This window comes from Oncorhynchus masou, chromosome 12, assembly GCF_036934945.1.
Source record: "Oncorhynchus masou masou isolate Uvic2021 chromosome 12, UVic_Omas_1.1, whole genome shotgun sequence".
Taxonomy (NCBI): Eukaryota; Metazoa; Chordata; class Actinopteri; order Salmoniformes; family Salmonidae; genus Oncorhynchus; species Oncorhynchus masou.
The window spans coordinates 54373364-54386602 of record NC_088223.1 but is presented as its reverse complement, the minus strand read 5'-3'; the positions used below and the strand labels follow the sequence as shown (position 1 = coordinate 54386602).

Below are 13239 nucleotides of genomic sequence, written 5' to 3'. Positions count from 1 at the left end.
AAAGCGTACACTTTTTTTATAGTCGTGCGTTATCCACAAAAACAATACATTTATAGACAAACAAAATAATATAATTATTATTCTGCAATTTAATTAGCAAAGTCCGTAGCGCAGCCAATCCAGTCGGACGACATTTGAGTAAGCACCCGGGATTCCGGAGACGTTTGCAGCAAATATTGTGTAAGTCCTGAAGAACAGGTATAAAATCAGAGTTTAACATCTATAATTTTAATATCTACTGGTGGTTAATGGGTCATAATATTTTTCCACGTAATTAATTATGTCCAAAAATGGCCCTTAACGGACACTGCACTCTATTCTCCTCTGTAAACTGGTCATCTCTGTGTACCCATCGCAAAACCCTCTGGTTGATGCTTATTTATAACCCCCCCCAGCATTATCTACCTATTTATATGATGTGAATAAATGTTTTGATATCTGATTGGGTTTCATGTATTACATTAACTTGGCCCACTGTGTTTTTCTTCCAGGCAAACAAGTACAGAGAGAGCAGGTGCGGTGATGTGATAAGAGCTATGCATATGTGCTGTGAGCATGCAGGTGAGAAGTCTGCTGCTCAGGGTTTGCATATGAACAAGTCTCAAATGTATATTCTTTCTACAGCTTATTAGTGTACACCTAATATGTTCCCACTGTTGATGATGCTTATTGTGCATTAAGGTTGAACCAAAAGACTACATGTAACATATCAAATACAAAACAATGTATGTTGATGCTAATATTATGCACAATATAAAATTGTTTCTATATGATAATAGCCTAATATTTAATATGCGATAAACTGTTGAATAGTTTCACAAATTAACTTAATCATTATGAGACCCCTCCTGTCTCAGCCTCCAGATGCTGCAGTAGTTTATGTGTCGGGGGGCTAGGGTCAGTTTGTTATATCTGGAGTACTTCTTCTGTCCTATTCGGTGTCCTGTGTGAATTTAAGTGTGCTCTCTCTAATTCTCTCTTTCTTTCTCTCAGAGGACCATGCCCCAGGACTACCTGACATAATGACTCCTTGCTGTCCCCAGTCCACCTGGCCGTGTTGCTGCTCCAGTTTCAACTGTTCTGCCTTATTATTATTCAACCATGCTGGTAATTTATGAACATCTTGGCCATGTTCTGTTATAATCTCCACCTGGCCGCCCCACATAGCCTGGTTCCTCTCTAGGTTTCTTCCTAGGGAGTTTTTCCTTGCATTGCTTGCTGTTTGGGGTTTTAGGCTGGGTTTCTGTACAGCACTGAGATATTAATTTTTACCTTTATTTTACTAGGCAAGTCAGTTAAGAACAAATTTTTATTTTCAATGACGGCCTAGGAACAGTGGGTTAGGGGGCAGGGGGAGAACGACAGATTTGTACCTTGTCAGCTTGGGGATTCGAACTTGCAACCTTTCGGTTACTAGTCCAACGCTCTAACCACTAGGCTACCCTGCCGCCTCAGCTGATGTACGAAGGGCTATATAAATAAATTTGATTTGACACACCCCTCACTATTGTCATTGGTTACACTAATTGCACTGTCTACATAACCTGGTTCAAGTATTCATGACATTAGCCTGACAAAGGCACAGTGATGCCAAAATGTTGGTAAATACCCAATAATTTACTGGGAGTTTATATATGGAGTGTGCCACTCTATTTTGATAGTTTAGGGTTTGTGAGGGAACAGAAGTCAACAGAGCCTAAAATCCCTACTGCATCCTGACATGATTGCGGACACTTGAAACTGTAGAATATAATGACAATGCTTCTAATGCAGGGATTGGCAATAGCCGTCTTTGGAGGCCGGAGTGCTGACACACTTAACCCATTCCTAGCAAACACAGCTGATTAAACTAATTACATTTTTAACTGAAGATCATGATTAGTTGATTGGTGTCACAGTTGTGTTAGCCGGGGTAAATGTGTGACACCACTCAGGCCCCGAGGACTGGAGTTGCCCATCCATGTTGTAATGTAATAGAGTTGTTTATATTGACAGTCAATTATCCTAGGAGGACGCAGTCAGTAAAACTCAAACAAAATCATTCTAAAAGACAATTCACTTGATTACTTCTCCCAGAATGATACATTTTACTTGTAACAAAATATTGCATTTTAACAGTGAAAAATACTATTAAAGCTTTTGACAGCACATTTTACACTTTCCTAATGATAAGTACTTAGGCATGGGTTGCATTGAGGAGAATAAACATTGGAGAAATAATTAGAGGAAACTAATTTCTATCAGTGTATTTGTCATCCCATATGTTCCATACAAATGGCTATTGATATCTTCCATGTATTACATTCATAATTGTCCATAGTTGTTTGTGAAACAGAAGCCTTGTATGCTGTTAGGCAAGGGTGTATTCATTAGCCTGATTGTTGTAAAATGTTTGGTCTATTGCAAAAAGTTCTGCAACAAAAAACATTTACGAGGAAGCAAACAGAACCTACTTGAATTTTTCAGAAAGAACAAACTTGTTTTCACTGCAAAACATTTTCTGTTTGGAGTAAACAGGTTCCGTTGCACTACATTTTACAACAGAATCCAAATAACAAATACACCCTAGCTTTTGATAATGTGCACAGCCTGTACTTACACACATGACACGCCTCACTCTTTGCAGGGAATTAGAAAGCCAAATCATATGTCCAGTCTTGCCATCTCACTCTTTGGTCTCAAATAAATACTTCACACGCAACCTCCTGCACTGGTAAATAAGTCAATACTATTGGGGACGGTTAATATGCACACATGATTTTCTTTGAGTTATACTTTGAAATGTCACTGATTTTCAGGTAAGAATATAACTTCAAATACCATTCAAACTTGCGTTACTGTGTCCTCCTAGTCCTGTCATACAGTATTTACTCATACATATACATTTTTATTTATTTTACCTTTATTTAACTAGGCAAGTCAGTTAAGAACAAATTCTTATTTTCAATGACGGCTTTTAACTCAAACCCTTCGGTTTGAAGTAACATTTAAACACATAACAACCTTGTTGATCTTAACTTAGAAAATGAAGGATGTTACAAAACACGCTAAAGGGCTTTGCTCCAGTTCCAGGGTTCTCCCTAAAGAATGTAAGAGGCGCTGCTCCACTTTATGTATCATAGGCCATTTTTTCTCTAGATTGCAGGAAATGGCAGTTAGAGGTGCGTCATAAATAAATAAATAAACTGAGTCCAAAGGGGGGCACTACACCCCTCAGGGCCACCCCCCAGCCATACTCAGCAGAAACACCTTGTTTTAAAAAATTCCTGGGGAGAACCCTGAGTGCCATCTGAATGCATACAGATACAACTATTGAAGTGGATCTGAACAATCTCTCAAATAAGTACAATACCAAAACAACCCATAGAAAAATTAAAGCCAATGCTCCTGCCATATGTGCATAGACCATGCATAAACTTTAACCACAGACATAGTATCTAAAAGGCTGTTTTCAAATTGACACATGCCAAAAAACCCACCAAACCTATGAATTAGCTTGACATATGATATCAATGGAGTCTACTTACATATCTAGATAGCTGCTTAGGTTTAAGCTGTTTTCAGCCTTGTATGAGACAAAACATATTAAGTAAAGACCGAAATGAGAGGCTCTTAAGAGGCCAAGCCCAGCAGAAATCCCCCAGCAAAACCTCCTGTGAGGATAATATTCTTCTTCACAAATGTCTGCACCTGGTAAGACAAAAAAGAAAAAGCACCTTTAAATCGATGGTAAAGTTTTGCAGAGTATTGTTCTTTAACATTGTTCTCTTTTATACTCTAGAGTAAAAAAAAAGAGGTGTGGATGACTTCAAAATCATTTTAGTCCTGAGCATATTAAAACATGAATCAGAGAAGAAACATCCACCATTTTGTAATAGACCATGATAACCCCTTACCTCATCCACTTTTGTCCTGACTTCCTTAGTGGGCTTTTCTGCATTCAACTTCAGCTGCTTCTTGGCATTGTTTACATCACGCTCCACCCTCTTCCAGTCCACTTTGATGTATCCTGTGTGATTGGCAATCTAGAAGGAAATTAATCACACCCACCAATAATGGCAATGTGACTTGGTCATCATAACCACAGAGATACAGTGCCTATATAAAGTATGCAGCCCCGTGAACTGTTTTCCAATTTTGTTGCATTACAAAGAGGGATTGAAAGATTTCATTGTATTTTTTTTGTCATTGATCTACACAAAATATGCCATAATGTCAAAGTGAAAAGAAAATTCTACAAATGTTTACAAATTAAAAAATGAATTTGTTCCATAAGTATTCACCCCTTTGTTTAGGCAAGCCTAAATTAGTTCAGAAGTCACATTTGGCTTAACTAATCACAAAAGTTATATGGACTCTGAGAAATAATAGGGGATGACAAGACGTTTGAATGACTACCCCTTCCTCTGTCCCCAATACATACATAAATACATCTGTGAGGTCCCTCAATCAAGTATTGAATTTCAAGCACAGATTCAACTACAAAGACCAGGGAGCTTTTCAACAGCCTCAGTGATTGGTATATCGGTTACAACATTAAATCAAACATTTACTATATATTTAAGCATGGTCAAGTTAATCATTATGATGTGGATGATGTATTAAAACCACCCAGACACAAAGATGCAGTTGTCCTTCTGAACTGAGCTGCAGGACAGTAAGGAAACTGATTAACGATTTTAAATGGTTGTGATGGGAGAAAACTGAGGATGGATCAACAACATTGTAGTGACTCCACAATAATGACCTAAATGACAATGAAAATAACAAGAAAAAATATAGATACAGATAACAAATATTCCAAAACATGTATATGATACAAGGCATAAATGCAATGTTGACTAGACCAGGTGTGTCCGCGTGCATGTTCATTTTGTCCTTCCACACCAGACGCGATGGGGACACGCAGGTTGAAATATCAAAACAAACTCAACCTCCTATATTAATTTGGGGACAGGTCGAAACACATGAAACATTCATGGCCATTTAGCTAGCTAGCTAGATCATTTGTTCAGGGATATAAACATTGGGCTGTTATTTTATCTGAAATGCACAAGGTCCTCTACCCCGGCAATTAAGCCACAGATTCTTGTAATCTTTCCTCCTTCAGTCTTCTTTTGTCTTCATCTTCTTTGAACTTTATATGTCGGTTGAAAACCAACTTTAAGGCGCATTACCATCACCAACTGGACTGGAGTGTGGACCTCAGTTCAGCGTTCAATCACCCACCTGGGTATATGCTAGAGGTCGACCAATTAATCGGCATGGCCGATTAATTAGGGCCAATTTCTAGTTTTCATAACAATCGGTAACCGATTATGGCCGATTACATTGCACTCCACAAGGAGACTGCGTGGCAGGCTGACCACCTATTACGCGAGTGCAGCAATGAGCCAAGGTAAGTTGCTAGCTAGCATTAAACTTATAAAAAACAATCAATCCTAACATAATCACTAGTTAACTACACATGGTTGATGATATTACTAGTTTAACTAACTTGTCCAGCGATGCAAATAATCAATGCGGTGCCTGTTAATTTATCATCAAATCACAGCCTACTTTGCCAAACGGGTGATGATTAAACAAGCACATTTGTGAAAAAAGCACTGTCGTTGCACCAATGAACCTAACCATAAACAATGCCTTTCTTAAAATCAATACACAAGTATATTTTTTAAAACCTGCATATTTAGTGAAAAGAAATTCATGTTAGCAGGTAATATTAACTAGGGAAATTGTGTCACTTCTCTTGCGTTCTGTGCAAGCAGAGTCAGGGTATATGCAGCAGTTTGGGCCGCCTGGCTCGTTGCGAACTGTGTGAAAAACATTTCTTCCTAACAAAGACCGTAATTAATTTGCCAGAATTTGACGTAATGACGACAACATTGAAGGTTGTGCAATGTAACAGCAATATTTAGACTTATGTATGCCAGCCGTTTGATAAAATACGGAACGGTTCCGTATTTCACTGAAAGAATAAACTTTATGTTTTCGAAATTATAGTTTCCGGATTTTACCATATTAATGACCTAAGACTCATATTTCTGTGTGTTTATTATATTATAATTAAGTCTATGATTTGATATTTGATAGAGCAGTCTGAGCGGAAGTAGGCAGCAGCAGGCTTGTAAGCATTCATTCAAACAGCACTTTCCTGTGTTTGCCAGCAGCTCTTAGCAATGCTTGAAGCACAGCGCTGTTTATGACTTCAAGCCTATCAACTCCCGAGATTAGGCTGGCAATACTATAGTGCCTATAAAAACATCCAATAGTCAAAGGTATATAGAACGAGAAATAGTCCTATAATTCCTATAATAACTACAACCTAAAATTTCTGGGAATATACAAGACTCATGTTAAAAGGTACCACCAGCTTTCATATGTTCTCATGTTCTGAGCAAGGAACTTAAACGTTAGCTTTTTTACATGGCACATATTGGACTTTTACTTTCTTCTCCAACAGTGTTTTTGCATTATTAAATTTAACAGTGAAAAATACTACTAAAGCTTTTGACAGCACATTTTACACTTTCCTAATGCTAAGTACTTAGGCAAGGGTTGCATTGAGAATAACAAACATTCGAGAAATAATTAGAGCAAACTCATTTCTATCAGTGTATTTGTCATCCCATATGTTCCATACAAAGGGCTATTGATATCTTCCATGTATTACATTCCCTAATTGTCCATAGTCGTTTGTGACATTCTAAAATGTTGGATGCTTTAAATGCCAGGATGTCATACTCTTTTTGTATTTTCATCTCGTAGAATTCGCTGTACACTTGAGGAAGAGAATAGTCTTTTTGTTATTCCGTTTCTTGTACTTTTACCCCTTTTTCATGATATCCAAATTGGTAGTTACAGGCTTGTCCCATCGCTGCAACTCCCCTACGGACTCGGGAGAGGCAAAGGTCGAGAGCCATGGGTCCTCCGAAACACGATCCTGCCAAGCCGCACTGCTCGCTTAACCCAGAAGCCAGCCGCACCAATGTGTCGGAGTAAACACTGTACAGCTGGCGACCGAAGGGTGCTTGCAGGCGCCCGGCCGACACAAGGAGTCGCTAGAGCACGATGGGACAAGGAAATCCCAGCCGGTCAAATCCTCCCCTAACCCGGACGACGCTGGGCCAATTGTGCGCCACCTCATGGGTATCCCGGTCATTACCGGCTGTTACACAGCCTGGGATCGAACCAGGTCTATAGCGATGCAGTGCTTTAGAATGCTGTGCCCCTCATGCGGCCAGATTCGTCTTTGAGTGTGTTGTCAAACCTGTGTGTGAGTTTGACAACAGCTGCTAAACAGCTAAGGGGACACGCTGTACCAAAATTAACGAATGGTAGGAATCACCGCAACTGTGAATTAATGTTGCATTCTCAGTAGGTTGAGCCTAATGTGCTAATATTAGCGACTTACTGCTTTTTATTTTTCTAAACAGTACATTCTAAATAGTATGTAGTATGATTAGTACACAGTATGCAGTTTAAGTAAGTAGTAGGCAAGCCAGATTTCGGACACGGCCATAGTCTATGGTCATAACACACCTCCATGTGTCCTAATGACACATGAGTGTCAGAATCTGTGTTAAATGTGGCTCCAAAAAATGGTCAGGTATCATTTAGAACTAAGGATTATCAAAACAAGAAAATAAATTGACGTAAATAAGTCAAGCCCTACCTGAAGGAAAAAGAAGCCTCCACCCACTGCCGAAGCTGCCAGCTTCCCAACTTTCTGGAACAAATACCCTGCACACCTAAGAGGAAACACAGCAGTCAAACAGAGAACTGCCAAGTAATTTAACCGGTTAAATTACACCACCAGATTCTCATGGCTTAGTTCTGTTTAATATTAACACATTCAGGACTGATCGACTCACCAGCCAGACACTCCACCAATGGCAAGCTGGGTGGCAACATTATACTTCTCTGCTACGGGCCCAGAGTTCTCGCCAAATATTTTGTTCCACCATCTCTGTTTCTTGGCATACTCTACTACGTCCATGATTTCAAAGGTCTCCTCACTCTTATCTAGAAGAAAAAGTAATAATTAAAAATGTGTCATACGCTTAATCGTCCTTGGCTCACATGACCTTGCAAGACACTGAAATGCAAGTTGGATGGCCTCAACAGTAGAAATAATGTGTGCATTGTGTATCTTACGCCACATCTGCATAATTTCCAATCCCCACATATACTCCCAGTTTATACATACATTTTACAGACATATTTTACAGACAGTATATATTTTATATTAGTTCATTTTTGTTATTTTTAGTCCCACCATCCAGTTTTGATTTCCATTTGTATATATACATTTAACTGTGCTATTTCACCAAAGTTCTGAACCTTTCTATTGTCATTGTCTACAGATTGCAAATTAAAGAAGCAAATGTTTGCTAAGAGTATTATATTATTTTTCGATTTACTGACTTTTCAAATCACCCAGCAGTGCTATTTACAGAGTTTGCTCCAGGTAAGTGTTGCAATTATTCAAAAACAAGCTACATACAAGCAGTACCAAAACAAGTGATGTAATGATTCTGTCTAGTTGCAGCAAAATCTGCTGAGCATTCTATTGGTTGCAAGAATTTTGTATAATAATTTTAAATGAAAAACTAAGCAGTGCGGCTTGGTTGGATTGTGTATCGGAGGACGCATGACTTCCAACCTTTGTCTCTCCCGAGCCCATACGGGAGTTGTAGCGATGAGACAAGTTAGTAGCTACTAAAACAATTGGATTCCACGTAATTGGGGAGAAAAAGGGGTAAAAGAAAATTAAGAACTTTGATCATTTGAAGCCACTATGTTGAGTAAAAAAAAAAAACATGCACCTCTTGGGGCCTAGAGGACCAAGAATGGGAAAAGCTGCATTAAAAGCCTAAAATAGACCAGCCCAAAGACATCTAATGGGTATCGATTTCTCATCAGTCAGACAGACTTGTGATTAGCTCAGTAGAGCTAATTCTTGACCCATGCAACATGTAAAGTGTTGGTCCCATGTTTCATGAGCTGAAATAAAAGATCCACAAGCTGTTCCATACGCATAGAAAGCTAATTTCTCTCAAATTTTGTGCACAAAATTTGTTTACATCCCCGTTAGTGAGCATGTCTCCTTTGCCCAGATAATCCATCCCCCTGACAGATGTGGCATGTCAAGAAGCTGATTAAACATGATTACCTTGTGCTGGGGACAATAAAAGGGCACTAAAATGTGCAGTTGTCATCAGAACACCACAGATGTCTCAAGTTTTGATGGAGCATGCTGACAGCAGGTATGTCCACCAGAGCTGTTGCCAGAGAATTTAACATTAATTTCTATACCATAAGCCCACCTCCAACATAATTTTAGAAAATTTTGCAGTACGTCCAACCAGCCTCACAACTGCAGACCACTTGCAACCACACCAGCCCAGGGCCTAAACATCAGGCTTCTTCACCTACGGGATTGTCTGAGACCAGCAACCCAGACAGCTGATGAAACTGGGTTTGCACAACCGAAGAACTTCTGCACAGACCATCTCAGTGAAGCACATATTCTCACCTTCGATGGCCACTATCATGCTGGAGAAGTATGCTCTTCACAAATTAATCCCAGTTTCAACTGTACTGGTCAGATGGCAGATGTATGGTGTTGTGTGGGTGAGTGGTTTGCTGATGTCAACATTGTGAACGGAGTGCCCAATGGTAGCAGTGGGGTCATGGTATTGGCAGGCATAAATTACAGACAACGAACACAAATTGCATTTTAAACCAATGGCAATTTGAATGCAGAAATACTGTGATGAAATCCTGAGGCCTATTGTCGTGCCATTCATCCACCGCCTCATGTTTCAGCGTGATAATGCACAACCCCATGTCGCAAGGATCTGTACACAATTCCTGGATGCTGGAAATGACAGGTTTTAATGGCCTGCATACATCACCCATTGAGCATGTTTGAGATGCTCTGGTTAGACGCGTACCACAGGGTGTTCCAGTTCCCCCCAATATCCAGCAACCTCGCTCAGCCATTGAAGGGGAGTGGGACAACATTCCACAGGCCACAATTAACAGCCTAATCATCTCTAAGCGAATGAGATGTCACCCTGCACGAGGCAAATTGTGGTCACACCAGATACCAGTAATATGAAATCCATAGATCAGGGCCTAATTCATTTATTTCAATTGACTGATTGCTTACTAACTGTAACTCAGTCAAATCTTTGAAATTGTTGCATGTTTCGTTAATATTTTGGTTCAGTGTAAAACAAGTAGGCGGGGTCCTATAACCTCCGCAGTTGTCAGTAAACAGTCAGACATACTGTAATGTCATAACAGCTAAGGAGTAATACATGTTCGAAGTGATTGAACTAGCCCAATGTTTGTCGTAGTATGTAAAATGTTGTAGCTAGCTAGTTCAGTAGTTAGCCTACCAAAGCTAGCTACCAACCAACACACCCACCCACCCACGTTACACATTCTACCTTAGCTAGCTAACCTTCCGAAGGACAACCGTGTTCATGTGCATTAGCGTAACTGCATTTGTTTGATGGTATTTGACCTCTTTACTCAGATTAAAGACTACATTTTGTGATATAGGTAGCGATGGCAATATATTTAAAATATTGATATTGCTAACTTGTTTCTCACCTTTATTCTTCTCGGCCATGTTTCTCAATACATTTGGTTGTAACCCAGCCCATCCGACATGTCACGTGTTACATCACAAAATTGGCCCGTACCATTTCGATGAATAGGGCCTTTACACACATCCTACCTTTCTGGTGTTCATTAGACCATAGCTCAATTGAGGGTTTCCAAAACTCGGTCGTGGGCCCCTGGGTGTACGTTTTGTTTTTTGCCCTAGCACTACACATATTGACTTTCTTCACACGCCCACCTCTTATATCTCACGCATTGGAATGTACTGATTTTATTTTTCTAATCAGTCCATTGTATATAGCGTGTTAACTTTTCAACTGTGCTCCAAATCATTTTGAAATAGGAGCAACTGAGACCGCAATTTAACATCAAGCACGGAACCTCTATCATTGTCCTATCTTGTGATCTAGCAATGTAAGGATTTGCATTTTAAAGTAACGGCCCTCAAGATTAGAGTGGAGCTGAATGGAGAGCAAGGTTCTCTGCTGAGTTTATAAAACAGTCAAAAGAGCAGCATGGTAGCGCTGTTTTAGCAGGGAAGTTTGGCAGGATGACCTGATTTATAACTATGAAAATTATTTTGTCAAAAGGATTGTGAACCCAATAGTGTAAGTTTGATTATAAATATGCAAATATTTATTTTAATTTTTATTCAATGATGGCCTACTAAAAGGCAAAAGGCCTCCTGCTGGGACAGGGGCCTGGGATAAAACAAATACAGTATAAATACAATATAAATATAGGACAAAACACACATCACAACAAGAGAGACAACACAACACTACATAAAGAGATACCTAAGACAACAACATAGCAAAGTAGCAACACATGACAACACAACACAGCATGGCAGCAACACAACATAACAACAACATGGTAGCATCACAAAACATTATTGAGCACAGTCAACAGCACAAAGATCAAGAAGGTAGAGACCACAATACATCACACAAAGCAGCCACAACCGTCAGTAAGAGTGTCCATGATTGAGTCTTTGAATGAAGAGACTGAGATAAAACTGTCCAGTTTGAGTGTTTGTTGCAGCTCGTTCCAGTCGCTATCTGCAGCGAACTGAAAAGTTGAGCGACCCAGGGATGTGTGTGCTTTGGGGACCTTTAACAGAATGTGATGGCAGAACGCGTGGAGGATGAGGGCTGCAGTATATATCTCAGATAGGGGGGAGTGAGACCTAAGAGGGTTTCATAAATAAGCATCAACCAGTGGATCTTGCAACGGATATACAGAGATGACCAGTTTACAGAAGAGAATAGAGTGCAGTGATGTGTCCTATAAGGAGCATCGGTGGCAAATCTGATGGCCGAATGGTAAAGAATTTCTAGCCGCTTGAGAGCACCCTTACCTGCCGATCTATAAATTATGTCTCCGTAATCTAGCAAGAGTAGGATGGTCACCTGAATCAGGGTTAGTTTGGTAGCTGTGGTGAAAGAGGAGCGATTACAATAGAGGAAGTCTAGATTTAACTTTAGCATGCAGCTTTGATATGTGCTGAGAGGGCAGTGCACTGTCTAGCCATACTTCCAAGTACTCGTATGAGGTAACTACCTCAAGCTCTAAACCCTCAGAGATAGTAATATCACCTGTGGGAAGAGGGGCATTCTTCTTACCAAACCACATGACCTTTGTTTTGGAGGCATTCAGAGCAAGGTTAAGGGTAGAGAAAGCTTGTTGGACACTAAGAAAGCTTTGTTGTAGAGCATTTAACACAATCCGGGGAGGGGCCAGCTGAGTATAAGACTGTGTCTTCTGGATATAAATGGATGAGAGAGCTTCCTACTGCCTAAGCTATGTTGTTGATGTAAATTGAGAAGAGTGTGGGGCCAAGGATTGAGCCTTGGGATACTCCCTTGGTGACAGGCAATGGCTGAGACAGCAGATTTTCTGACTTTATACACTGCACTCTTTGAGAGAGATAGTTAGCAAACCAGGCCAAAGACCTCGAATAGGCACCAATACTTAGCCAGCCCTCAAGAATGGAATGGTCTACCGTATCAAACGCTTTGGCCAAGTCAATAAAAATAGCAGCACAATCTTACTTAGAATCAAGGGCAATGGTGACATCATTGAGGACCTTTAAGGTTGCATTTGGTTTATTGTAGGGGAAGATTGATGTAATCTTGTCTTCAGGATATTTTATTATCAATTTACTTTATTTAGTCTGATCAGTTGAACAATTCTCATTCTTAACATTGGGCTAAAATAAAAGGTAGTTAGTGTGCTTGTCAGCAAGGACACTACTGTTATTCTCCACACGAACAGTATTTTATTATCCCTCTTCTTCCCAATTTTGGCAGTGTTGTCATAGATTTGGAATCTGATATTTGAAAATGAATTATTTGAGGCTGTGTATTTTTGCAGTTTTTGCAGTTTAGACAGTTTTGAATAATTCCTACAAATAAGCATTGGATATTAAATGCTCCAGGCCTAGAATATATATTTTTTACATTTTAGCTCGGTGCTCATGCTAGGCAGAGATGGTCGGGTGACTCACAATGCATCATATTTTTTCTATGTAAAGTAAGATGATGGCAAGGATCTTCATTTAGTAAACCACTAGAATATTGATTAGATTGAGTGATAGAA

General features: G+C 39.6%; 1 protein-coding gene and 1 long non-coding RNA gene across 4 annotated transcripts; one reads left to right on the top strand and one right to left on the bottom strand.

The window, feature by feature from the left end:
* The first annotated feature begins 80 nt into the window (after positions 1-80).
* On the top strand, positions 81-1173 carry LOC135550440 (uncharacterized). Its single transcript, XR_010457110.1, has 3 exons — positions 81-180; positions 492-561; positions 994-1173. It is a non-coding gene; the product is annotated as an uncharacterized LOC135550440 (long non-coding RNA).
* Positions 1174-2063: 890 nt separating this feature from the next.
* On the bottom strand, positions 2064-10710 carry LOC135550439 (FUN14 domain-containing protein 1A-like). Of its 3 annotated transcripts, none has more exons than XM_064981232.1 (5): positions 10627-10710; positions 7875-8025; positions 7676-7751; positions 3897-4025; positions 2064-3690 (listed from the first exon to the last, which is right to left on the bottom strand). In XM_064981232.1, exons 1-5 carry the CDS (start codon positions 10643-10645, stop codon positions 3613-3615), a joined length of 453 nt encoding a protein of 150 aa, XP_064837304.1. In that variant the 5' UTR covers positions 10646-10710; the 3' UTR covers positions 2064-3612. The 3 variants fall into 3 exon arrangements, with proteins under 3 accessions (XP_064837304.1, XP_064837305.1, XP_064837303.1); XM_064981233.1 differs by lacking the exon at positions 10627-10710 and adding an exon at positions 9539-9707; XM_064981231.1 differs by lacking the exon at positions 10627-10710 and adding an exon at positions 9176-9270.
* Positions 10711-13239: the final 2529 nt, after the last annotated feature.

What these genes read in the sequence shown, in the direction of transcription:
- LOC135550439 (XM_064981231.1), bottom strand. Translation starts at nt 9,221, where the DNA reads ATGACAACTGCACATTTTAGTGCCCTTTTATTGTCCCCAGCACAAG. An exon ending in ATTGGTGGAGTGTCTGGCTG is followed by an intron (nt 7,752 to 7,874) that starts GTGAGTCGATCA and finishes GTTTCCTCTTAG; the next exon opens with GTGTGCAGGGTATTTGTTCC. An exon ending in GAGGCTTCTTTTTCCTTCAG is followed by an intron (nt 4,026 to 7,675) that starts GTAGGGCTTGAC and finishes ATTTCCTTCTAG; the next exon opens with ATTGCCAATCACACAGGATA.